The sequence below is a fragment of the Pogoniulus pusillus genome, chromosome 5 (genome assembly GCF_015220805.1).
Source record: "Pogoniulus pusillus isolate bPogPus1 chromosome 5, bPogPus1.pri, whole genome shotgun sequence".
NCBI lineage: Eukaryota > Metazoa > Chordata > Aves > Piciformes > Lybiidae > Pogoniulus > Pogoniulus pusillus.
In genome coordinates this window covers 10,228,047-10,254,162 of record NC_087268.1, presented here as the reverse complement: position 1 = coordinate 10,254,162, position 26,116 = coordinate 10,228,047, and the positions used below count along the sequence as shown (strand labels likewise).

At 40.2% G+C, this 26,116-nt stretch overlaps 1 protein-coding gene across 1 annotated transcript in view; it reads right to left on the bottom strand.

Annotated features, from left to right (window-relative positions):
* The window catches only part of SENP7 (SUMO specific peptidase 7), a 49,318-nt gene extending 23,615 nt beyond the window's left edge, over nucleotides 1-25,703 (bottom strand). Inside the window, 7 exon segments of the mRNA XM_064143180.1 lie at nucleotides 1,048-1,217; nucleotides 1,866-1,978; nucleotides 7,670-7,867; nucleotides 9,395-9,592; nucleotides 19,189-19,283; nucleotides 24,095-24,138; nucleotides 25,620-25,703. Coding sequence (XP_063999250.1) covers nucleotides 1,048-1,217; nucleotides 1,866-1,978; nucleotides 7,670-7,867; nucleotides 9,395-9,592; nucleotides 19,189-19,283; nucleotides 24,095-24,127 — 807 coding nt within the window. The 5' untranslated portion in view covers nucleotides 24,128-24,138; nucleotides 25,620-25,703.
* Nucleotides 25,704-26,116: the final 413 nt, after the last annotated feature.

The following is a 26,116-nucleotide window of genomic DNA, read 5'->3' as shown; positions in this document are numbered from 1 at the left end:
CCTTGTGTGTGGCTTGGTCAGTTGGGTGAACAGGAATCAGCTACTATCTACTTCTTTGGAGTTTTAATCAGAAGGCTACAGAGATACCTTTATGTTATTTGAATGCTTGTATATAAATCACAGTTTGTACTCAGCTGACAGATTCCTTTTGTTGGTTTTGGGGGGAGAGATTGGAAGGGTGGAGAGGGTTTTGCACGTGGGCTTTTTGTGTGTGTTTTGGGGTTTTTTTCTTTGACTTTTTGGTGTTCTGTTTGTTCGAGATTTGTTTGTTTGGCATTTGTTTCTGTTTGAATGCTTTGGTTTTTTTTGTGGTTGGGGCTTTTTTTTTGGTGTGTGGCTGATTGGTTTGGGTTTTGGTTTGGTGTCCCCCCCCCCAGATCTTAATGACAGATAAAAATAAAACTTTAGGGAAGGGTGCAACAGACTGGGGAGGGAGAAAGATGACATCTGCAAGATTTCATTAATCCTAGGTATAATTTGTAATTGTATCTGTACTAGTTTGAGCCTAGCTGGGATATTTTGGTGAGAAGAATTGGACTATAGGCTGTGAAAAGGAAACAATGGTGATGTCTACTTCACTCATAGGCTTGCTGAGATGTATAAGAACAAGAACACAAACACAGATAACAAAGTTTGCTCTCTGTCTTTGGGGCTGCACTTCTTTCTCTACAATCTGACCTGCCATCCCAGCTAGGCTCAAACTAGCACAGTATCAAAATCTAATTAGTTCTATAATATTTGTGAAAGAAGTTTCACTTAAGTAGCTAGATGCCTTATTTGTCAAATTGTTTTACTCCATGCTCCTGCCCAAAGGTCACACTGCCATTCACCTCTCACAATCTTTCTGCTACAACTGCATTCTGATGTTACGGACAGAAGAACATGTACTCAGTTCTTCTTGATGCACAACTGAACTACTTGTCCTCCAGAGGTAAAATAGTATGCCTATTTATAAGTATAATTATTTCATTTTTGGATTATGCTGCTGCTGAAGCGTGTGTACATGTCTGTACACAAACACATATATTAACATTAAATGTAACTTACAAAGGGTAGAGGTGAATTTTCTGGAATGTGTGTGTTACAATCGTTGGAAATATGGCCACTAGATTTTCTTTTCCTTTTCTCAGAATCACAAGAGCCTGAGTCCTTCTGTCTAAGAGAGGTGCTGTTCATGTTTCTGCTTGTCTTTTCTAGTTCATCACAGATCTTGTTTTCTGTGTCAGAAGAAAAAGAGGATTTAATGGGTTATCTTCAGGTAAAAAAAAATGTATATAGTTCTTCAGATTAGTTATGCCTTACATAAAATGTATAGAAGAAGATACTTTCCACAAGAATCCTTCCCTTTCTTCAATTGTATGTAACTGCCAAAATATATTCCCTAAATTATTTAGAGATTATTAATGTACAACTAGTTAAGATAAGGGTACAATCAAATTCATAGCTTTCTTACAAGAATTATCAACCTGTACTCAAAACTGTATATCTTCTGTTGGATGCAATAGTCACCATCTCCATATGCAAAGCTCTCACTGCCTTCAGCAGTGAATACAGATATTGTCATATAAAATGAACATATCAGCAGGGCTGCAAAACACTTTGGCATTCTGAACGTACTACGTTCTTGAGAAGAAGACATTTTACACAATCAGCTTTCCCCCAGTTTTCTTTTTATTCCACAGATCTGATTCACCAGATCCTTATCCTTAGTTTAAACCAGCTATTTTACCACATCTGTAAAACCAGTCATTTTGAGGAAACACAGACACCGTGTGCAACACCTATTTACTTCTGTCTTCTCCTTCTAATACTAGACTAAAAATTTCCCAGTGCTCTCCACTGTCAGACTATTCCTCACTACAAACCTTTCTTCTGGAGCTCCCGTCTTCTACAAGTGACAACATTTTTGTCTGGTTCCTTAGAAGCCTTAGTCGATTTACACAGATCATCATCTGCCTTCTTCAGGTACTGCTCAGACCTGTAACCAATAATAATTGTAACTTATTTTGAGAGAATACTGAATAAAAAGCCCAGCAGAAACAGGAGTTGGTTAGACCACAAACTCAAATTAATTCAGTTTGGATGCTTCTAAAAGGTGCAATGTACAAAAACTCTGGCGTGTTTGACATCAGACACTGAAATATTATTCTCTTATAGAGCAGGACTGCAGCAAGAAGACACAATTATCACAGTATCACAGTATCATCAGGGTTGGAAGAGACCTCACAGATCATCAAGTCCAACCCTTTACCACAGAGCTCAAGGCTAGACCATGGCACCAAGTGCCACGTCCAACCTTGCCTTGAACAGCCCCAGGGACGGCGACTCCACCACCTCCCCGGGCAGCCCATTCCAGTGTCCAATGACTCTCTCAGTGAAGGGGGGGGAAAGGGGGAAGGGAAAAAAAAAAATAGAGCAGTCACTTGAGTGTATCTTTGCCTTTGCTACAAATACAGTGGGAACGAGGTAATGTAGTATGGTTTTATTTTAGATTTAATGACCGATAATAAAACCCACTGAGCAAGTCGCTTCAAGAAGCAAAAAAAACTGAAATAGAAATTCTTGTTCAAAAGCACATGAAAAGATATCTTTGAAACAGGTGGAGGAGTCAGGACATAAATGAGTTCAAACCAGAGAAGGACTACAGCACAAGAAACCAGGTAACCTATAGGTATCCCATTGAATTTGTAGTTTTATCCTAAAAAGAAGGACATAAAAAAAAGAATCAGTTGGGGGTTTAACATTTATTTGCTTTTTTAAAAGCTAAGGGAATGCATTCAGGAAGTCCTGACAGACTCACCAGTATGACATCCTTGTATTTGATAACTGATCTTGTAAACCTAGGCCCAGTTTCTCTGGAGGCTAGTTACAGCTGACAAAAGTCTAGATAACTGCATTTCGTTTTCGTGTGTGTGCATTAGGACAACATTTAGTTATATGTTTGTGTGATGGTTTCTTACATTAAGTTAACTACATTCATTACACAAGACAGCCTCTGAAAATTTATCAGGGTTACAAGACAAGAGAAATTAACCTTCGGGATCTCTGCTTAATTTTCTCTGAGAGTTACAAAATTATAAAAACAAACCCAAAAAACCAACAAACAAACCAACAACAACCAAACAAAACCCAACCAAGACTTCACAGATAAAGTAATTGAACGCTGCTCTGGAAAATTCCTACTTTTGCCCCTTCAAATAATTCAAAGGGATTCTGTGTTCATCCTTTTATACCGTGCCTAACTCAGAATGTTGCAGCTTCAAATTGGCAAAGGGCTAAGTGCCATGGAGGGCCTGTAGGCCCAAAAAGAGGCTTGTTTATGCCTGTGCTTGCCTGGACATGTCTTTCTGCCAGGACTCCTGGTTGTAAACAAGTTGTGTAAGCCTACACACACCCAGTTCGTGCCTCCCTGGGGTAAGCCCATGTGATCCCCACATTTGGGAAAGTCCAGGCAAGTAGCTTCTGCCTGAGGTTGAGGGAGCTGGGCCTGTTTAGCCTGGAGAAGAGGAGGCTCAGGGGTGATCTTATTGCTGTCTACAACTACCCGAAGGGGCATTGTAGCCAGGTGGGGGGTGGCCTCTTCTCCCAGGCAACCAGCAATAGAACAAGGGGACACAGTCTCAAGTTGTGCCAGGGTAGGTATAGGCTGGATGTTAGGAAGAAGTTCTTCACAGAGAGAGTGACTGGCATTGGAATGGGCTGCCCAGGGAGGTGGTGGAGGCACCGTCCCTGGGGGTCTTCAAGAAAAGCCTGGATGAGGCACTTAGTGCCATGGTCTAGTTGATTGGATAGGGCTGGGTGATAGGTTGGGCTGGATGAGCTTGGAGGTCTCTTCCAACCTGGCTGATTCTATGATTCTATTATGGTAAGGTTTGGCTAACTGCCAACCTGATTGGTCATTCAAGTGGCCAAAGAGGCCATTAATCTCGGCCCCCAGGCAATCAGTAGGGGTGCACAGGGAAACAACGTGCTCTGACCCTACCCGCAGCTCAGCTCTGACACTCACTTGCAGCGCTCAGCTGCTCTGACCCCCACGCTCAGATGCCATTGCATAGCTCCGATGCTCAGAGGCCCAGACCTCACGCTTTGACTCATTCGCAGCTTACCTGCCTGCGTACCTTAGATGCAGAGCTCATTTAAGCCTGCACATAATATATATATAAGGAGCCTATAGCCTCCTAAGCCAGCTGTGCATACCTGCACACTATCGTGCTACCAGGACCAGATCCTGCATTGCTTTACCTATGGAGCTCAGACTCCTAGCAGGCACACACATGGCCTGAAGCCATGAAGAACTGAGCCAGAGACAGCACCGATAGACTTCTCCTGCTCCTGAAATCCTGCCAAGCTGATAATCCTGGGACACAGCATCCAGAAGAAGCCAGCAGCATCAAGGCAGAGATCATCCCTCGCCAGGAGAACCAAGGTCACAAACCAATATTTCCCCAGAGACTGGGAAGATTTCTCCTCTCCCCTCAAGCCGGGAAGATTCCAGCCTCCAAGTCCACAGGCAGAGACCCTGAAGTCTGGACACTAGGCACAGGCTGTGACACAGCCCCAGAGGATGATTAATAATTAATAAGAACTGTGAGTAAAAGCTTTAATACCTCTGTAAGATAAGTTGTCTCTGCCATAGAGCAGAAAGAGTTTCAGCCCACTCTACTGGGCAAGTAGCATGAAGATCCCAAGCAGCATTAAGCCACAGGGAAAACTCCTCTCTCTGTTTATAGTTTGAATGTTTGCTAGTTAAATAACAAATTCCCCATACATATTTTATTCTAAATTGTTTCCACAACCATGTACTGAACATTTAATATTAATATACAGTGGTTGGGGGTGGCGAGAGTTCAGAATATTGAATTTAATAAATTATATTTTTATCTATAATTTATATCCCTCCAAATTAATTTCTCTCCTCTGCCAAATAGGCATAGGTGCTGAGAATCCCCCTCTGCAACACTAAGCAATCACCACAATGACTGAAATCACTGACAGTTGAGTATGGGCTTGTAAAGAACATCACCAAACACGGGAGAGAACATTCTTGTGTCTCTAGCTTGGACACTATCTGAACAGATGCCTGTTCTTCAGTGCTGTGTCTGTACATTATTGTTGCTCTTCAGGAACACTGTAAAGACAAATAAAGATTCCCAGAGTGCTCTGATATGACAGTGATGAGCAGTATAAGCTCTGTGAAGTAATTACTGATTCTCTTCCCATTCACAGAGAACCATGAATCGGGCCAGATATAGAACAAGTGTTTGGTAAGCACTACTATTCATTCTGTATATTGATACAAGACAAAATCTTCCACAGATCAGGAATTCTGGAACAATCTTACTGCAGAAAACTTGATTTTGGAATCCACATTTTTCCACTTCAAAGACCACACAAAATCATTAAGTGGGTTTTAGCATTTGCTTTATATCAATAACCCAATTTAAATTCAAAAGTAGGAAACATTTCAGTGGGAATGTTTCAGCTAAAAGACTTCCCTATATTGTTTAATCTATACACAAATTCTGCACATTTTGTTTTCATTTCCAATCTTCACTGGTAACTCCGTTTAAAATGTGTTAACAGAGCAGGAGGTGCCCCTGCCCATTGCAGGGTGGTTGAAATTTGATGATCTTTAAGGTCACTTCCAATCCAAACCATTCTATGCATCTACGATGTATGCACAACGTAAGGAACAACAACAGTTTATACTAAAGTGTTCTCAGCAGCCATGAGAAACAAGCAGGAAATACTTTTAAAACCTAAGTTTAATACATTTAAAACCTACTCTGCATTTGTTAGTTATACTAATAGACCAGTGCTAACTTAAATGCCTTTCACACTGGCTTGCAGTGAAAAGGCAATTCATAATCCACCAATTTTGTGATATCAAAAGCAAGAAAGGAGATGGGGAACTCACAATAGGTTCTAGCTGATAGAGGCTAACTTATTACCACCCTTTTCTGATCACTCACAGCTCTTTGATATAATCCAAAACTTCCTCAGTACCAAACTGGCACAATTTGCAGCAAGTCACAGTGCACATTCTAGCTGCTCTGATGATATAGATGGCTGTGTGCATAGACACATGCATAACCCTACAAGAGGGAAGTTTTCAATCTCCTCTGAAGAGAGTCTGCACAGACCTTAGATACAGAGAGGTGTTCACAATCAAGGCACCTCCTCATTGAAACAATTCCTAAATTCTACATTTCCCATGTGATATCCATTGCATTCCACACTAACATGCCACTCACTGGGGAGCAGAAAACCTTCCTAATGTAGTTTGCTGCTAATAACAAGCTTTTTACTAAACACATTAGGAAAAAAAGGTATCACACGAATGGAATACAAATCCTTCAAACAATGAACCACCCCAAATCAAAAACATCCTGGGTAGAGTAACTACTAAAAAGACCTGACTAGTTCAAACTCTTTTTACATTTAACATAAACCACAACTGCCACCCTCCAGATATGAGCTTGGAAAAATACATAAAATATTGCCTTGGATTCGGAGAAATAGATACAAGAGTTTATATCTTCCCCTCTGAGAACTTCCCACTACCTCCCATCATCCAAAACAATGCCAAGTGGCAAAATCAGATACTAAAAATTCTAGATCTAAAAGATTTTGTACACAAAGCTCCCTCATCAATCCAGACAAGCTCCCTACACTTCAGTCAGTCTAATGTTATGGAAAGTTATTTATTAGCAGTAAATGTAATGCTTGTAAAACGAGTCAGTCTGCTGTCTAAACTCCTTATTTAACTTGCAGCTTTGTCACAACTAATCAGCAACAGAAATCCCAACAGCAAAAGAGAAAGGAATTCTTACTAATTTAAGTTCTTGAAAATGCTCATGTGCCACAATAAGGAATATGAGTTACTTTACTGAAGAAATTTTAAGATTCCTTTAACCTGGGAACTGTTGATTATTCCTGCCTTCACAAATCACTCTTCTCTCCTTTCCTGTTTCTATTTTTGTCCTCCAAACTTATTGCTATTCCTTCATGTGAATCCTTTGATGCTGAGCAGAGGTGGCCATAAAAAGTAAGAGGAAACAGTTCACTCTGATTTCAACTACTACCTTAGACCAAAACCAACCTAACAGAATTCTAGTATCTGATTTCTGCTAGTTTAGTATGTCAAGAGTTACCGTGATGCTCAGTCTAAACACGCAAAGAAAAGAGGAAAAGTAGATCCTGATCAACACAAAGGCACACGCGGCCCTTAGACAATGGCAGTCTGCTGTGATTGAGACCATTTGTGGATCCACACTAAAACAAATGAACAAACAGAGAGAAATTTCAAGAAGTTTTGCAAAGGAAGTCAGTTAAAACCATGCTAGAGCACATTAACAAGAAACTAACATTATTATTCTGGACATAAAATCAACTTAAACGTGTCTAAGTTACAAATGAAAACACTGATGATCTACTGCAAATGGAAACTCCTTCTATGAAAGAAAAGTAGTCTAATAACATCAGGCACAGCAGATCAGAATAAATGCAGTGTTAGAATGGCCCACTGAAGCAGCATGTTAGTTTGCAGTCAGAAAACTGATCTCTTGCTTCAACACAGTATAACAAAAATGCTTTGGGGAAATTCTTTTCCCCTGTGAAATCTATGTCATTTCAGGAAGAGTGACAAAATCAGCAGTGAGTAACATACCTTTCAGACAAAAAAGGACTTTCCTGAGGAGAGCTTAGTATTTGACATGTCTGTAGGCTGGTAACAGATGATGAGGGTACTTGACCTGATTGTAATTTGTCATCATCAGATAAATTTGTAGCAATTATTACGTGGCTGTCTATGTATTTTCTTCCAACTTTCGTCCTCAGGACATTCGTCAAGATAACTTGAGGTTGCCTGTCATATATATATATAACAGTAAATCACAAATACTGCATTGAAATCAAGAGAAATAAACTTCTTGTTAAATTCCTGTGTCTTAGAGGCTTGGTAATCATCAAACATCATTGCTTTCAGTGCCTTAAAGAGGAAACAACATGTGACACGGAATTTAAAATCCAAGGTAAACAGATAAATGCAAGAAAGCAACGAGAGACCAGGGTAAGAAATGCTAGCCAGAGAATTTCACCTTATACAATTCACACTGCATTGCCTCTAACCAATTATTCAAGTATCAATTTAAAAAATGGGAAATGTTTCTCTCTTAAGAGCTTTCACGAAACATTTGTAAAGATTTCTCAGAAGTACAAAGCAAATAATCTTGATTTTCCTGTAAACAAGAAGCCTCCAGTACAAAAGTGAATTTTCTCAAGCACTTGGTCAACAGGCAGAAAAGTAACACACACATGAAAAGGCAGTGTTACATTCTGCTTCCCTCCTCAACATTCAGACAGCGTTCTCCAGAACACCAATAGCAGAAGGCTCAGAAAAACACCTGCAAGCATTACAAGCATCAAAACCAAGCTAATCAGAAGCATGAAAACAACAAATGTTTAGAGCAGCCCAATTCACTTCATACCATGCCACTGCAGTCAGCTTGCTGTACAGTCCTTGATTTATCCACCTAGTTTCTCAAAGTAAGGGATTCAAGTTCTACCACTTGCATTATAATTGATTTTGGATTAGGATGTAATGTTAAGGGCTTTTTGAATGTGTTATGAACATTATCTTTCAGGTATGATTGCTTAATTCTGCTGTTGTCTACACTCATCCACAAAGTGTACTCCAGCACATGTATATGATGTCTAGAGACTACTAAGATGTTCTCTTGCACCAAAACGTAAGTCAGATTTTAATCAGGAGACTATCTTACAAGACAAGATGTTGCAGAGGCATACAATGAGGATATGATTGAGAGGAAAACTCCAGTCTGGATGTAAACTTCAATAAAGAAAGTCCCTATGCTTTTTTGCCATCAGAATCTCTAGGAGCAAAAACTCAGTTTAAAAAGTATTCATTCTAGCCCTGCTTTTCCCTGGGTATCTGTGACTGACCACTGCTAGACGCAGAAAGATACTGGACTTGATATGCTTTTCCTCTGATCCTTTATACCAGTTCTCCTATTTTCCTGTGTAGTCTGAAACAGTAACACCTAAAATAGACCTCAATACCTTCTCTGAGAAGAGAGGGCAATTAAATTCAAATGTATTCCTCTCACAAGAATAAAAACAGCCACAAATACTTTGAAAGTCCAGTGGCTGAATCAGAATGAGTTCGTCTTGTCAGCATAGGACAATCTAGAAGCCATCTGATCAGAAAACCCACTACAACATGCCTGGCACCATCTCTACGATTATCAAAAGGAACCAGGTACAAAGAAACTCAGTCACATCAGATGACAAGGATGAGAATACAGTTCATGAACAAGACAGTTGTGGTACAACAAAGTATATCCATGAAGAAATAACTGCAAGGATAACATACCTTTTAGAGAGAAAAAGGCTTTGGAGAGTAGGGTTTAAAATTTGCCATATCTTTAGGCTGGCAGCAGATGATGAGGGTGGTTGATCTGATTGCAGCTTGCCAGCATCAGAAAATCTAGCACCAGTTTTATGCTGCACCTGTGTGTATTTTCTTCCTATTTTCGTTGCCAGGATATTCGTCAAGATAACTTTGGGTTGCCTGCCATACATACAATAAGTGAACAATAACAGTGTGCTGAGAATTTCTTAAGGCACATGAATTCAACAAAGCTTCTCTACAAGTTTCCTGTCTCTGCATCATACCTTTTAACTTCAATAGAATTAACCTCATTTCCCTGACAATATACAAAGCTTTCTCTTTGGAAAAGAGGAATCACAAACACATCTCTTAATAAGACAGCCTTCCAAGGGTTCTTCTTCTGGTATCTGTGATTAACATATTCATCTGTGATTCTGAAGAGGGAAATGTTGGAAGTTGTGTCATTGTAGCCTTATAAATTATTCTGGAACTGTACACTTGAGTATGTGCAGGATATTACACAGATATTAGGAAGTGAGGGTGGTGAGACACTGAAACATATTGTCCAGGGAGGTTGCAAAGGTCCCCTTCCTTGAGGTGCTCATAGCCAGGTTGGATGAGGCCTTGAGCAACCCAGCCTAGTTGGAGGTATCCCTGCTCACAGAAGGCAGGTTGGAACTAGATAACCTTCAAGGTCCCTTCCAACCTAAACCATTCTATGAATCTATACTAGGAAAACAAGCACTCATATTGTGGCATCTTATTTTAGAAGCATATCACAAATTAGGTTATGAGCTTGCTGGAAATAATAAAAGCTAGCACAATCTCTTAGTCTTGAAGCTCCAACTGGTTTCTTTTCAATTGCACTGAAACATAATATGCAGTTATGAACTACAAAGTTGGTACAAACTGAATTTCTTTAAACAAGTATCCATAAATTTCTGATTCTGCTAGACTAGTACTGAAGTCTTCACATAGAAAACCAATTCTGCAGCAGTGCCAGTATTTTTGACAGTCTCCTTGTAAGGTGATAAGAACTATGGATTGTAGATGACTTGTCATGATTTAGTTTATTTTCAAACAGATAAGAATCGGTCTTGTTTTTCCAGGGATGGTCCTAACAAGATATGTGAAGTTCAGGCTCATTTGTTGGGTTGTGGAAGGTTAGAGCCAAGAATTGCCTTTTCCAGTGCCTGTCTTGCACAACAAAGTAAACTGTTCATGTAGTAGAGCAAGAATCCTTTTTCATAGCGACAGAAAATCTTTTACTAGTTGCATAACTACAGTGCCACTTCTTAAGCAAATATTCACCATTCCTCAGCGAGTTGACAACTATTCAGGCCTTTAGGAAATTATAATTGTCCCACTGGCATGTTACATTCAGCTCAAGAGCACAGTTACATGGTACCTAGTGGTAAACAACTACAGGTACTGTGTGAATAGTGCTGAAGAACAGATATGGTGAAACCTAAAAAAGTAAATTAGGAACTGTCATGCTAAACCAGTACATTGAATTTGGTGATGAGGTTTCACATAGTCCTTGTATTTGGCTTTTTCAGTAGTTACCACACGTTGAAAATTCTTTCCTCTGCTTACCCTGTTAACAAGATTCATGACCCCTTATTGAACTTGAAAAGAAAGTAACCTTTGTATGCACAGCTTAGTGAATGTGCATATAAGCTACGAAAGCTGTTCAGTCTTCTGAGATTTGAATCAGTCAATGCCATGATTTACATGAAACCAACTATTTTCTCTTGGAGCACAGCTATGCATTTCCTTCCCACTTTCTTTTTTTGGTCATGCACCCTTGTCAGTAAAAGTATTTTGAGCACATGTCTTGAATATGAAGTTCTTCACAGAGAGAGCGATTTGCCATTGGAATGGGCTGCCCAGAGATGTGGTGGAGTCACCATGCCTGGGGGTGTTCAAGAAAAGACTGGATGAGGCACTTCGTGCCATGGTCTAGTTGACTGGCTAGGGCTGGGTGCTAGGTTGGACTGGATGATCTTGGAGGTCTCTTCCAACCTGGTTGATTCTATGAATTTTAATTTACATAGATGTACTAATATTACGTACATTATAAAACACAAAGAGAATTTTCTTAAAAGAGTCAATACAAAAAATACTTATTTTATTTATTAATGGTACAAAAAGTGTTTCCTCCTTGCACTCCAACCAATTGTCTTGTACACACCACACCATAGAGAGCACTATCCAGCCAGTGAAAAACCAAACTAAATGGTTGACACCCAAAGCCGAGTAACATCAGCTCAGATGAAGACAGTTTGCTCCACTCTGGTTTCCCAAAGGAAAACTAAGAGGTGCAGAGCTAAAGCTTTTCTTCAATTATAAAAATAAAATGGTAAAAAATTAAAAAGAGTAAAACAGAGTTAGTCTGGGGAAGAGAAGACTGAGAGGAGATCTTATCGGTGTATACAAATATCTGAGGGGTGGGTGTCAAGTGGATGGGGCTGGTCAGCAGCAGTAAGACAAGGAGCAATAGTTACAAACTGAACATAGAAATTTCACCTTAACATGAAAAGAAACTTCTTTACAGTGAGGGTGACAGAGTACTGGAACAGACTGCTCAGAGAGGTTGTGGAGCTTCCCTCTCTAGAGACTTTCAAAACCTGTCTGGATGTGTTCCTGTGTGAACTACCCTAGAGGATCCTGCCTTGGAGGGGAGGCTGGACTCAAATCTCTGGAGGTCTCTTCCAACCTTTAAAGTTCCATGCTTCTGTGAAAATTCTGAGGGGTTAAATAAACCCCAAGTATTCCTAAATGAAGGCACTCTGATGCCAAGAATATGGACAGAGCAGAAAGCATTTAATGGAAGGGAATGGTCCTAAGCAGTTGATGGAAAATTAATCCAAGGTTTCTGAACTGAGAAACTGACTCTGTGAAGGTAATGAGAGGTTTTATGTACCTATGTCATACGGACAGTCTCATCAGACAATTGACCTAAATAAACCACAGAATGTCTCAGGCAGAGTCTACATTTGATCTTTCAGCTAGACCTGGATATACTCTTTGACTACCAGTTCAAAGTGAATTACTGTTTTTCAGAACTTACTACAGAGTCTGAGCATGTGCTTCAAATACCGTAGACCTAAAAAAAGTTAGTTCTATACTCCAAGGATCCAGAAAGAGAAGTTTCATTCAAAGATATGAGTTAACTACTGAAAAACTTAGAAAGCAAATACATGTGAGGAACAGCTTAGTAATACTGACATCTTAGATGCTGGAGCTCAATTGTGGTAGCCTAGAGAACATGTATCAAGCCTGCAAAAAAAGCAAGACACTTATTTTCTGTGCAAGTCTCCACTGAGTCAGATGTTTTAGCTTTCTTCTGGGCTTCTCAAATGTTCAGAGTTGATACATTAACCACAGTTGAACCATAGATTAGAAGAGCTTGCAGCAACTGACGTGATCTGCTGCTTACCCAGCTGTAATTTATAGTAAATATAAAGGAGCATATAAGCAATAGCTAAGGAAATAAATATTATATATCATATATTAAAACATACATTTATATGCATAGAGACATTTAAGCAATCTGACAAAAATTCATACTCCAGCTACATAAGAACCTATTAGACTGTTGAGAAAATTTACAACTTTTAAAGGAGTCAAAGGCAATTTCAAGCTAAGAGTTAAAGTATCTCAAGCAAATTACTTCTATGAAACTAGATACTCTCTCCTGTGCTTTAAATTCTTCCTTAAAGATATGGAAGACAAACTATTCCAGAGGTCCAGTTACTAAAGAACTATAGTGAAAAATACATTTCATCTTCAGAGTGCCCTTCTAACAGGATTTTGAATTACAAATCAAACCCTTAAGTATCCAAATGACATTTCTTTATGAAACACTTCAGTGTCCTGATTAGAATCGTGTCTCAAGCCTAACAGTTTATTTCCCAGACCTAAACTGTTCCAGTTTTCATTGTTCCTCTTGTAGAAATGCCAGATTTTTCTTTCTACTTGTCAAATACAAGATATCATAAAGACATTTTACTAAGTTCAGCCAGCTTGCAAGGTAATTAGTCCAGTGGGAGTATAGATGGCCACAGAGTATTTATTTTGTAATCAGGACCTGTAATGATAACAAAAGATTCCAAACTTCAGGATCCTTAAAAAGATCATGATAGAGAAAACCCACAGGAGGAGGTGAACGATTAAGAAGCAGAATTTCCAGTGATTTGGTTCCCTGATTTTTATTAGACACAGAATTTGTAATGTGCCCTACTCCTTTGATTCAAAAAATGTTTATACATTTTAAGCAAGCATCTTTGCAAAAATTATCTTAAAATTTAAAGCACAGACACCCCTGTGCAGTTAGCTTTGTACCAAAAATTCATGTGAAGGAAAGGAACCTTCAACAAAGAAAGAAGAAAATAATATACATTTAGCTGAGACTTTGAGCAACCTAGTCCAATGGAAGGTGTCCCTGACCATGGCAGGGAGGCTGGAACTAGATGATCTTTATGGTCCCTTCCAACCTAAATCATTCTAAGATTCAATGTCAGCATCAGGCAGGCTAAAGCACAAGATTTTTGTCTTAAGTCCTCAATAAGACAACTGATTATGACCTGATTTCCAGAGCTGTACAGTGGCATCAGAGCTGTCAATGGTTTCCCTTTCTGAAGGAGGAATGGCATCTGGCATCACATCTTAAAAACTCACATCATTAAGACTGGGCATAGAATAGATTCAGGAAAGACATCTACACTTCATTCAGCTTGTACATCTGTAAACAATGGTTGAGACACAGATGCCTAAATTAAGTGTTAAATTGTCTACAAAATAAAGCAAGCAAGTCACACAGAAGACATAATAAAATACAAAAAGCAAAGTCAAGCAGAAAAAAAGCAAGCAAATCACATGAGAAAAGCAAGTCCCACCAGCAGATCCAGTAAGCTGGCTGCACAACAGCAAGACTGGAGGCATCTTGGTGAAGGAAAACCAAAAGTGATTATTTTTGTTTCCTAAGTAAGCACCTTCTGTACACACTCTTATGTATTTTTTCTGTTTTGGGGGGATAGATAAGGTAATGAAAACACACTCACATATGGAAAGACAGAACAGACAAAACCAAAATATTATGAAAAATGCTATTAGCTAGTCCTGGAAAGTCTCACATTACTTTCTACAGGCAAAACCAGACTACCCTACCTTAGAAAGCACAGGATCAAAAGCTATAAATAGTTTGCACTGCTCTGGGTAAAGCGTTTGGCCTCTGTTTCACCCAATAGTCAGGGCTGTGAGATCCAGCCCCTTTCTCAGTCATGCCCGTGTACCACACCAGTGTTGCAACCATTAGCTCTAGTTTGTTCAAATCTATCTGAGGAAGTAATCAAAATGAGACTTGAGGGCCAGTGACTGCTTTTGGAGTAAATTATAGTTTGCACCACCTACATTCTTTTATGGGTAAACAAAAGTGTTGGAAAATAACTATTTTGACAGTGGGATCATGGAATGGCTTAATTTGGAAGGGATCTCAGAGATACCACATACCATGTAAGGGTCACTCCACCAGGACTCATAAAAGCTAAATGTCAGACCAGGCGTTACAGAATCAAGGCACTGATATAGACTTGATGCATATTATCTGAGCTTCTGCAGCATGTGTACAGCCCAGGAGCTCCTTGGCCTTTGAGCCCGAAGGAATAATATGGATACACTATTATTCATGTGAAAACCTGCCACATTCACAGCCGTCAGCCTGTTAAGAAGAAAGCCTCTGTCTGTCCTCCTGCTATTTCAAGGTCCTGATCTTTCATCAACTGAATAGAAGTCAAATGTCTTAAGATCACACATGAACACTCCTACTAAGGTCCTGGCTTGGCTGTACAGGAACTTAGTACTGTCAAAGCATGCTGGTCAGGGCAACGGAAGCCAGTATGTAAATATTTGCCACAGAAACCTGACTGCTATGGGGTCAGTACTTGGTTCAGCTGTCAGAAGTCTTTCAATTAGTGTTTAATATACTGTGCTGAAAGAATTACATACATCTTACTGAAGTGCTTCTCTGACCTCCACCCTAAAGAAAGTTTAATAGACTAGCTTGAATTGCAGAAGTGTTCTCTTTTGTTCTTTTGTTTATTTGCTTGTATTTCCCTCCTGAGAAAATGAAAGAATAATACAAGCTGAAATAAGTGGGTTTAGGAAGGGCAGGTCCTGTCTCACCAACCTGATCTCATTTTATGATCAGGTTACCTGAATGGTGAATGTGGGGAAGGCTGTGGATGCAGTCTACCTGGACTTCAGCAAGGCCTTTGACACTGTCTGCCACAAGAAGCTCCTAGCCAAGTTGGCAGCTCATGGTTTGGACAGATTCACTCTGCTGGGTCAAGAACTGGCTGGAGGGCAGAGCCCAGAGAGTGGTGGTAAAGGGTGCCACATCCAGTTGGCAGCTGTCACTAGTGGTGTTCCCCAAGGATCAGTGCTGGGCCCAGTCCTGTTCAATATCTTTATTGATGATCTGGACGAGGGCATTGAGTCCAGCATCAGTAAGTTTGCAGATGACACCAAGCTAGGAGCAGGTGTTGATCTGTTGGAAGGTAGGAGAGCCCTGCAGAGGGACCTGGACAGGCTGGATGGGTGGGCAGAGGCCAATGGGATGACATTTAACAAGGCCAAGTGCAGAGTTCTGCACTTTGGGCACAACATCCCCAAGCAGCACTACAGGCGGGGGACAGAGTGGCTGGAGAGCAGCCAGGAAGAAAGGGAGCTGGGGGTACTGGTAGATAGAAGCTGAAGAGGCAGCAGTGTGGCCAGGTGGCCAAGAGAGCCAATGGCATCCTGGCCTGCATCAGGAACAGTGTGGCCAGTAGGACAAGGGAGGTTATTCTTCCCCTGTACTCAGCACTGGTCAGGCCACACCTTGAGTGCTGTGTCCAGTTTTGGGCTCCTCAATTCAAGAGAGATGTTGAGGTGCTGGAACATATCCAGAGAAGGGCAACAAAGCTGGTGAAGGGCCTGGAACACAAACCCTATGAGGAGAGGCTGAGGGAGCTGGGGGTGTTTAGCCTGGAGAAGAGGAGGCTCAGGGCTGACCTCATTGCTGTCTACAACTACCTGAAGGGAGGCTGTAGCCAGGTGGGGGGTGGTCTCTTCTGCCAGGCAACCAGCAACAGAACAAGGGGACACAGTCTCAAGTTGTGCCAGGGGAAGTCTAGGCTGGATGTTAGGAGGAAGTTCTTCCCAGGGATAGTGATTGGCATTGGAATGGGCTGCCCATGGAAGTGGTGGAGTCACCACCCCTGGAGGTGTTCAAGCAAAGCCTGGCTGAGGCACTTAGTTGACTGGCTAGGGCTGGGTGCTAGGTTGGACTGGATGATCTTGGAGGTGTCTTCCAACCTGGTTGATTCTATGAAATTCTAAATTCTATGAAAAGTGGATATCTCCAAGCTCTGTTTCTGGATGCCACCTTTAATATAGTGTTACATATTTACTTGACAATAAAGAAGTTCCATAAATGGGATATAAAATATAAACATCATACCTATCTTTCTGCAATTACACAAACGAATCCAAATATTTATATTTCATAACAGTCCTAACGGTTTTGTGACACAATGATGCTTATAAGAGATCTCTAGCATATGAGAAGGACTAGAAATTAACCTGCCCTAAGAGCCCTGTCAAGGATCAAACACAAACCACTTCAGTGACTTTTCACAACGCCATGAGCAGAGGTGTTCAAGTGAAAGCTGCTGTGGTTGCTGCTCTCAGCACCCACTTTATGACAGAGCAGGCCTAACAAAAGCCATCAACTCCCAGATCTTGAAATCCAGAACTTCAGTTAAAAGCACAAGCAAAAGTGTGCTTGCACTAATACATCCACTTTGTCTTTTCTGACTAAAATTAGGTGGCCATAACACTGCTCAAGCAACACAACAGATGAAGCATGCCTCCCTGAATATTTGAAATTAATCCCCATCAATAAATAATACTACAATTTAAAATACCAGGCACTTACAGGAGTTTGACATTGAGACATTTCCTGCTTTTCAATAAAAATGAAGAATTCCTCATTGGAAAGAAGGACTAGAAAAAACTTCTGCACTAGAAAAACTCTCAGCACATCACTTCACTCTCTTCTGAGTTTTGTCAGTTTCAGACTTATACTCAAACAGCACCACTTTAGAAGCTGTGTGTTCTTCCTACTTACTACACAAGGAGATCAGTGTGTTTATTTTTCACTCTAAGAAACACTTGGTATCCAAATGGAATATACAGAACAAGCTTTATTGCAAACAATAATTCAGTTTATTCAACATGGAACACCCATCTAGTATCTAGACACATGTTTGAAAGTTAAAAAATGAACAGGCTTACTATCTCAATATTTACTGTCTCTTTACAGTCTAAATCCTTTCCCACTGATGTGCTAGTAACAATTTTGGTAAAGAAATAATGGAACACCCACAAATGCTACTGGAAAGCCTCTCACATTATTAAAAGTAACATATATAATAGATAACTAAAATGTGTTGCAGGTCAAAAGGTAGAGGTTTTTTTTTTTCCCCAAAGCATCTCAGTATTGAAAAGCTTACTGGAAAACCTTTGGAGATTGATATCAGATAGTAAACACCTCACAGAACAATTAAAACTCAGGAAACGGAATTTCAAAGCTGTATTAATTGCAGTTAGGTTAACCTTCTGAATTGCTCCCTCAAGTAAAGTTACTAAGAGAAGTATTTTGAGCTAAGTAGATATAAAGTGAGATCTATGTCTCTGAGAAGTACAAAAAAATAAATTCACAATCTGTTGTGTAGTTCTGCTCTTCCTTACAACTTGAAGCATTGCTGAATACAAAGATTAGACTAAGGGGCACAGGTCACAACAACACTGAATTTAGCAGTGCTGAAATCACTTGCTGTCACTCAGCACAACCCTTTACACTTTGTTTTTAACAGCCTCTCCAGACACGAAATCACTTCAAGTGATTACTATGGCTAAGTTCCATTCAAAATGGGTGCAGAGAATGTATACTCTTATTTAAATTTGAATCACTTGTGGAAAAACATTTGCTCAAGATAAATATAATTCCACCACAAAGTCACCATGCTTCCCATCCAACGTTAATGAATCTAGTTCTAGATTTTCATCTCCATTTCTCAACTACAGCACTGGCAGCTTCAAAGTTTTTGGTTGTTTTTTTTTTTTTGGATAAAGCTCAATCATCTAGCTGACAGCTTCACAAAGGTATTTTAAACAATGTGCCATAATCTCAAGCCAATGTATTTCGTCTTGGCAACAGAGCATAAGGATCAGCCACACTTTGCTGTTTTGACTGTAATATACAGGTGAAATCTCTAGGTTTTTACTGCCTTTCCCTACTAATCATCATATTACTTGGTATTAAGAGTTGATAAAGCCAGGCTAATGATGATGAATTGCAAAGCAAAAAAAACGACAAGCAAAAGATAATCCAGGAACCTTCTTAAATACCTAAAATATCTAGGAGTAGAATGATAATTCACACCCAGAGTAATTAACACTTTTCAGGATTCCAAGCAGGTAAACAAGCAGTTAATTCTTCTCATAAATGTTGCATATCTATTCTGATGTCACAATCTTGCATTAAAAGCAAAGGAAAAAAAATTATGGTTGCCATCAACTAAGCACAATTATCTCAAAGTGGGCTACCTAAGAACTTGAAAACTATCTCAGGGTGACACAGTTAGCTAGAGATCAGAGACACCCAGCTTCAAGAAAAAATGCAACTGAACATAAAATAGAGAAGGACTAAGTTTGAGATGACTTCTTACCCAATTGATTCTTCATCATTACAGTTGTGTTTGTCACCATCCTTTTTCCTCTTTCCTTTTGTGGAAGACTTTCTGTTGTTGGAACTTAATTTCCACTGAAATAAAACAAATAAAATTGGCAGGTTCCAACAGAGAAAGGGAAAAATGCCAGACATTGAAATGATGCCACTTATCAAATGAAGCAGAGCCACAATCTTGTGAACAAGAAATTTGCTTGATTTAAGAGCACTCACCCATTGATCTTGAATGGAACTTTTTACTCCTGAAGAAATATGACAATACAGGATAATTTAATAACTTCCTTATTGAAAGGAGGAATATCCTAAATAGGGACTTTATTAGGCCTGTTTCACACACAATTATGCAAGATAACCTTTACTTTCTTTAACTCCATGCAATTAACTAAATAACATTCCACTCAGACATAAAATTGAGAAGGCAAAGGAATTTGAAGGTTTGGTACTTGTGTGGCAAAATTAAACAGCAAGAAGACTTCATTTTTTCCAAATTCTTTTACCTAAGCAGAATGCACTTATATTCTTGAATTAAATAAATGAAGCCCCACCAAAACATATCTTTTTTGCAATTCCAAAAACTTATCTCCCTCTGCCATTCCCTTCTCCTAATTTCTCCTCACTTTTTTTTTTAATGTAGAAGATAATAAACCAAACAGATATTTGAAAATCATTCAGTCAGGCTGAAAGCAAACAAACTTATATTCCTTTCTGCTTAAGTATAGAGTGAAAGGGCATCTGAAAAATTGATGCCCATGAATATTCCAGATACTTCAGTGAACCGCAAAAAGTGCATGCCAAATCAATCTTTTCCCTACCACAGGCACCAACTCTAATGGAAAATACCCTCATTATTAAAACAGCTGGCAGCAAGAAATTGCCTTGAAGTTGCTCTCCCTTTCTGCCTTCAAACATCTAGTTCACCTCATAGCATGTTGAGAGACTTATATGCCCAAAACACTGAAAGCTGCACAAAAGTTCTCAAACAACACAACCCAAACTCTAGCAACACTAACTACAACCAGGACAGACCTTTGTATGGATAAAGCAACAACATTTCTTTTAATTATGATACCACATGAGAATCTTATAAAATAGAATATAAAGACTAGTCAGTGCTGAAAGCACATAAAGCTCTCTACCACACAGAAGTCCAGAATTTAGAGAAACAGACAGGAAGAAAAGAAATGGAAAAACAGACAGGAAATAATAAGATAAAAACATTTTCCAACACACCCAGCCTAATCACTGTTTTTACAGAGGCAGCGAGAAAGACAGGAAGATTTCCATGCAAGCTCTGTCCGACTCTGTCCAAGATCACTGCTTGCAACCACAGAAGACATCACTTTCAACTTCAAATCCTGACTTAAACAGGATGTTTTGCTCATACAAATTATTAACAGTAGAGAATACAGTTACACAGTGAGTTTGTGTTGCAGCACATTCAAATGACCAGGCCTACTAAGAGACCTGGGGCCCATTACCATCATTACTCCAAGTCAAAAAAACTCTTAACTTCCCTCACTAGGTTTTTAAAACTTCTGTCTGGCAGACCCTGTTTTCCCAGTCCCCCCATGATTCTTGAAAGCATTAAAACCAGTACCAAAGTCAATGATGAGCTGAAGGAGTCAAGAGTAGCAAAATGTATTTTCAAGGCTAAACCTGGAATGGATATACAGAGCAAATATTTGCTTCTTTATGTGACTAACGATGATCAGACAGTCATTTTATAACAGATGTCACAAAACTAGTCTTTTTGTCTTAATACTAAAATGTTATTCCTGAACTAGCACTTGAAATCCTGTCAAAAGTCATACAGTATTTAATACACTATCTTAAAAGACTAAGCTCTTGGACATAAATAATGACTAACTGGAAACTCAAAATAAACACTATTTTCATATCATAACAAAAAGCTGGGTAAGTGACCTGACTATAACCTAAAAAGTTAAGGATTCAGAAGATAATTAACTTTGCATTTAAAATTTGTTCTGTAAAATAATTATTATTGAGATCATTTCAAGCTACACCTGAAGATCATCTCTACTTTTTTAATGGCTGAGCAGGCAATATGACACAAGGACTTCCATTTTGCAATCACATTCCTGCAGGCAGGAATCCAGACCTACCAGACTTGTCCCTTTCCGAACAATCTGCGGTCAGATATTGGTCACAAGGTAGTACTCTATATTTAAAAAAAAAAAAAAAAAGAATCCAGCCCTCCAAAAAAGAGAAACAAAAACCATATATAACATTCTCCCTACACATTTTCACTGGGAAGTAGCTTGTCTTTACCTCTTTTAACAGGGTAGTCACCAGCTGCTGGAGCCTGGGATCACTTGCCGATGGGGACTGATTTGGACATCCTTTGACTTATGTGTTTGTTTTCCTCCTTGGTATATGTAACTGAAAATGAGATGTTATACACATGATAAAATCACATTATCCACTGGTGCTTATGAGCTGACATACTTCACGTTACAAAAGTTTTCCTTTAACTGTCAGGCACAAATAACAACAGCTGAAAGAGGGAAGCATCAAACCTGTACTAAATTTAAATGCATTCCTGCTTGATCCTAAACCACATTGTCATACCATCTCGTTTTAACATATGAATTTCCTGCAAAAATTCACAACTTCAAGTGAGTGCCCAAAAGGTGACAATCCACCTACCAGCACTGTCAGTTTTCTTAGTTCTGACTTGTTTACGCTCTAACTTAATCATGTAAACTTAGAAAACGATAAAGAGAAGGTAAAATAGTTGCATGGCATGACAAATGCCACACCAGCTTTTCTCTTAAGGGGAAAGAAAAAAGATAGAAAAAAAGTAATTATGTCTTAGAACAGTAAAAGTATTTTTGTATGATAATTTTGCACCAATACACAATAAGGTACTCAAAACGGTATCAGCTATTGTCATTGCCAACCTTTGTAAAAACAAAATCAGTGTTTGGAAAAAATTGGGGAAAGATAAAACAGTTAGCAATTTGTAGAATTTCACCAACCCAGAAAAAAAAAACCCAAGCCAACATGTAGAAAGTAATCTTTGCGCATTAACATTCAAAACAAAAACAGCCAAAATCCTCTACCAGTTCATCAAGATACAGAAGGTGAGGTCAGCATTTTGTACCAGTTAATTAAAACCAGCTTAAAAAAAAGCCCATAAATCAATCAACTGAATGAACAGAAGTGCTAAGCCTGTGCCACTTCTCCAAGTATGCTGAGATGCAAAATCTTCAACTGCCAAGTGCAAGTCAGATGAGAATAATACCAGAGAGGGAATGCAGTATTTACATCTCTCAGATAACAGTGTCTTAGCCAGAAAAAGCTGAATCTACTCCTATGACAGCCACTGGTCAAGTGTATTATGAAACTAGTAATTTGCCGACTTTCAGATGCCTTGCATCTTGTAACACAAAATTACATAGCAAGGACTCTAGAAAAGTGATGTTAACAGATTAACACAGAAAGTGTATCTGTTAACTTTGTACCTAATCCATCAGACAGACCATAACCAAAGCATACTGTTCCATAATGAGATAATCCTTCAGTTCTTCAGTTTGAATTGCAAGTCCTCTTATTCCTTCTCCACAGTTCTTTGAAACAACTTTGAGTTTCTATACAGTAAAAGCAAAATGCTTTTGTTGGCCAAATGTTGCAATAACAATATACACCTTTAATAAACAGATATCTCCAAATATAAGAGATATGTTACACACAGGGTAACACTTTAACACAGAGTACCTCCCTTCCCATTAGCATTTAAGGATTGAAACACTTTTTTTTGGTGGTGAAGTGGCCTATAAACATGTTTTTGTCAGTCAGAATGCATTCTTCTGACCTGCAACTTAATGGTCGAGGTACATTTGGTTTTTCCTTCAAAAACCCACCTGCTGCCTGACACCAGTGGTTTCTGTGTTATCAACATCTGAAAACACATATATACCCTGAAAATTTTAACAGGCATTTAAAGTTACAAAGGCTCAGAAAACCTCTATAACAACATGATATCACTGAAACAGCTAAGGTCAGACACAGAAAACAGGAGATGGACAGACAGAAAAGGGGTAAAAAAGCACAAGACAGAATCAACACAGCAAAATTTCCACACTCACTGTACAGTACCGTTCCCATTGCTTATACTCTAGACAGTGTATTTCAGTTAATTGTGGGCATGTACAAAACCAACAGAAGCACAAATGTCAGAAGTACCAACAGAGGTCTGTATCTATGGTAAGTGCCATATGTTAGGCAGCTGCCTGCAGCTTCTCCCTAGATAGGAAGGAAACTAATTCAGCACATAGATGTACACACACTTCAGCAGACTCCATATCTAAACCAGCAGTGCCTTTTCTGAGATTCTCACCTGCGGGTGCACAAGGTCAAAAGGACATGACCAATGTAAAGGCCAAAGAAGGGGCTGGAAACAGCATGCTGTCTCTAGATACTAGTTGGTTCTTGAACTAATCAAATCAGATGCTTTGCCTATAATTTGTTTCACTCAGTTGCTTCCATTGCTAGAAACTACTAATATGGATATTTCAGAAAAAATACCATACTACCATAAGTAGTCTCTTACAAGTAAATATGCAGGTCTTAAGAGCACTGCTCAATATTTTAGATGTTAGCTTAGGCCTTAAACTAACACACACATCATTTCCATACATTATACATTTGATTGCATCGACCCACATTCAATGGCAGATATGACCACTAACTGCTACCAGAACAAACTGGTGATTAAAACTTCTACAATTGTTGTTATAAAACATGCTTCAACAAAACAAAAGCTGAACCACTGGAAAAATGAAACTGGTTGTGCAAATGCATCAGAACACCCTAAAGTACCCACAGCCTTGAAGTAAATTGTTGCAAATTGTAGGAACACTTACGTTGGTGTGACTTGAAGATGATTTTCCTTCCATGGTTTTCTCTACTGAAAAAAAAAAACCAACATACAATATAAGCTTAGTGATTTGTGGTTTATTTATTCAGAGGGATGCAGGACACAGTAGTAGGCACCAAGCAAGAGCAAGACATTATTTGAGCAAGCTAGCACAAAGAACTCATTAATCACAGGATGTTAGAGTTGGAAGTGGCCTCCAAAGATTGAGTCCAACCCCCTGCCAAAGTAGTACCATAATCTACTGCAAGTTACACAGGAATGCATCCTGATGGGGTCCTGAAAGTCTCCAGAGGAAACTCCACAACCTCTCAAGGGGAGCCTGTTGCAGTGCTCTATGAACCCTTACAGCAAAGAAGTTGTCCTCATGTTGAGGTGGAACTTCCTGTGCTCAGTTTATATCATTCTCCCCCCATCCTATCACAGGGCAGAACTAAGAAGAGTTTGTCCCTTCCCTCTTGACATCCAGCCCTCAAATATTTATAAATATTCATTGGAGGATCTCTAAGTGTTCCCTTCACCAGACTAAACAGCCCCAGGTCCCTCATTCTCTCCTCACAGAGCAGTGCTCCAGCTCCTTAATCATCTTCCTAGCCCTCCATTGGACTTTTTTGAGTAGATCCCTGTCCCTCCTGAACTGGGGAGCCAAAACTGAATGCAGTATTCCAGGTGAGGTCTCACCAGGGCAGAGTAGAGGGGGAGGCCGTAGTAAAAAGGCATTGACAGACACAATACAAGAGAGACTTGAGCAAGGCTGTAGATCATCAGTGTGGACAAAAACATTAATGACATCTTCAACAGCAAAATTTCACCAGAATTTACTCATAATGAAGGCACCTACTGCTTTAGTCCACACCACGGCAAGCACACAACTAATAAGCCATGCAGGCTTTGACTATTAAGTGAAAAGGAGGCACAGAAAACATCTGTAATACTACAACAGCTCCAACGATAAATAACATTAAGGAATCCTATGCACGGATAAACTTCACAACACAGCTTCATGACTTCCAGCATTCAAAAGGGTTTATTGTCCTTTTAGATACTCTTTGTGACTTCAGTGTAAGATCTTACAGCTAACTGAAGTCTCTCAAGAAGACCTTTAAGTTCACCTACTTTCACAGAATTGCAGAAGAGTAGGGGCTGCAAGCGACCTGCGGAGATCACCGAGTCCACCCCCCTGACGGAGCAGCACCGACCTAGGCGCAGGTCACACAGAAGCAGCACGTCTGTGGACCTTTAAAACCCTGCCAAGCTCCCGTTTGTGCCGATACCCGCAGAGACACTGACAAACAGCGGCCTTCAGACAGCTCCGGGGGAAACAAAGGCACCACCCAGGGGTGGCACCCCTCGGGCTGTCACTGCCTGAGCCACGCCAGTGCCCACGGCTGAAGCGGGCTTCGGGCAGAGTGCGGCCGCTCCGTACCGCATCTCCTGGCTCAGCAGCTTCTCCCACTGAGAATCAAACGGGCTTCTTACCGACCAACGGACACCTGCGGGGGTCAGCAGCTCACCGTGGTCGTACTTGGCTTCCTCATACAGCGGCAGCAGCAGCACCAGCGTCGCCGCTACCACCTCTCCCTCAGCGTTGTGCCGGTTCCGCTCCTTCACGATAGGTACCCCGGCCAGCGCACCGGCCAGGCAGGACCCATGAGAGTACTACCAGCCACCTTCAAGCCTCCAGTACCAGGCAGACAACAAGCAGCGCTGACGCCTCCCGCCCACACGGCTCACCACCAAAGCTTTGCTGCCGACGCCGTTGTTCTTGTTTATCTAGGCCCCTCCGCCTCCTGCGTAGCTCCCCTCGGTATTTCCGGGCTAGGCACCGCCTCTGCCCGGCAGGACCGCCCCGCCCCGCCTCGTAACGGCGGCAACCGCCTCCCTGACCGGTAACGGCAGCAGCCGTCTCGCTGAGCTGCCGCTCAGTGCAGCTGCCCCTGCTCGCTTCGGGCTGCCAGCCCTTCCTTTTCTCCGTTCCTTCCCATCACTGCAGCCGCTATAAGTTTTAATC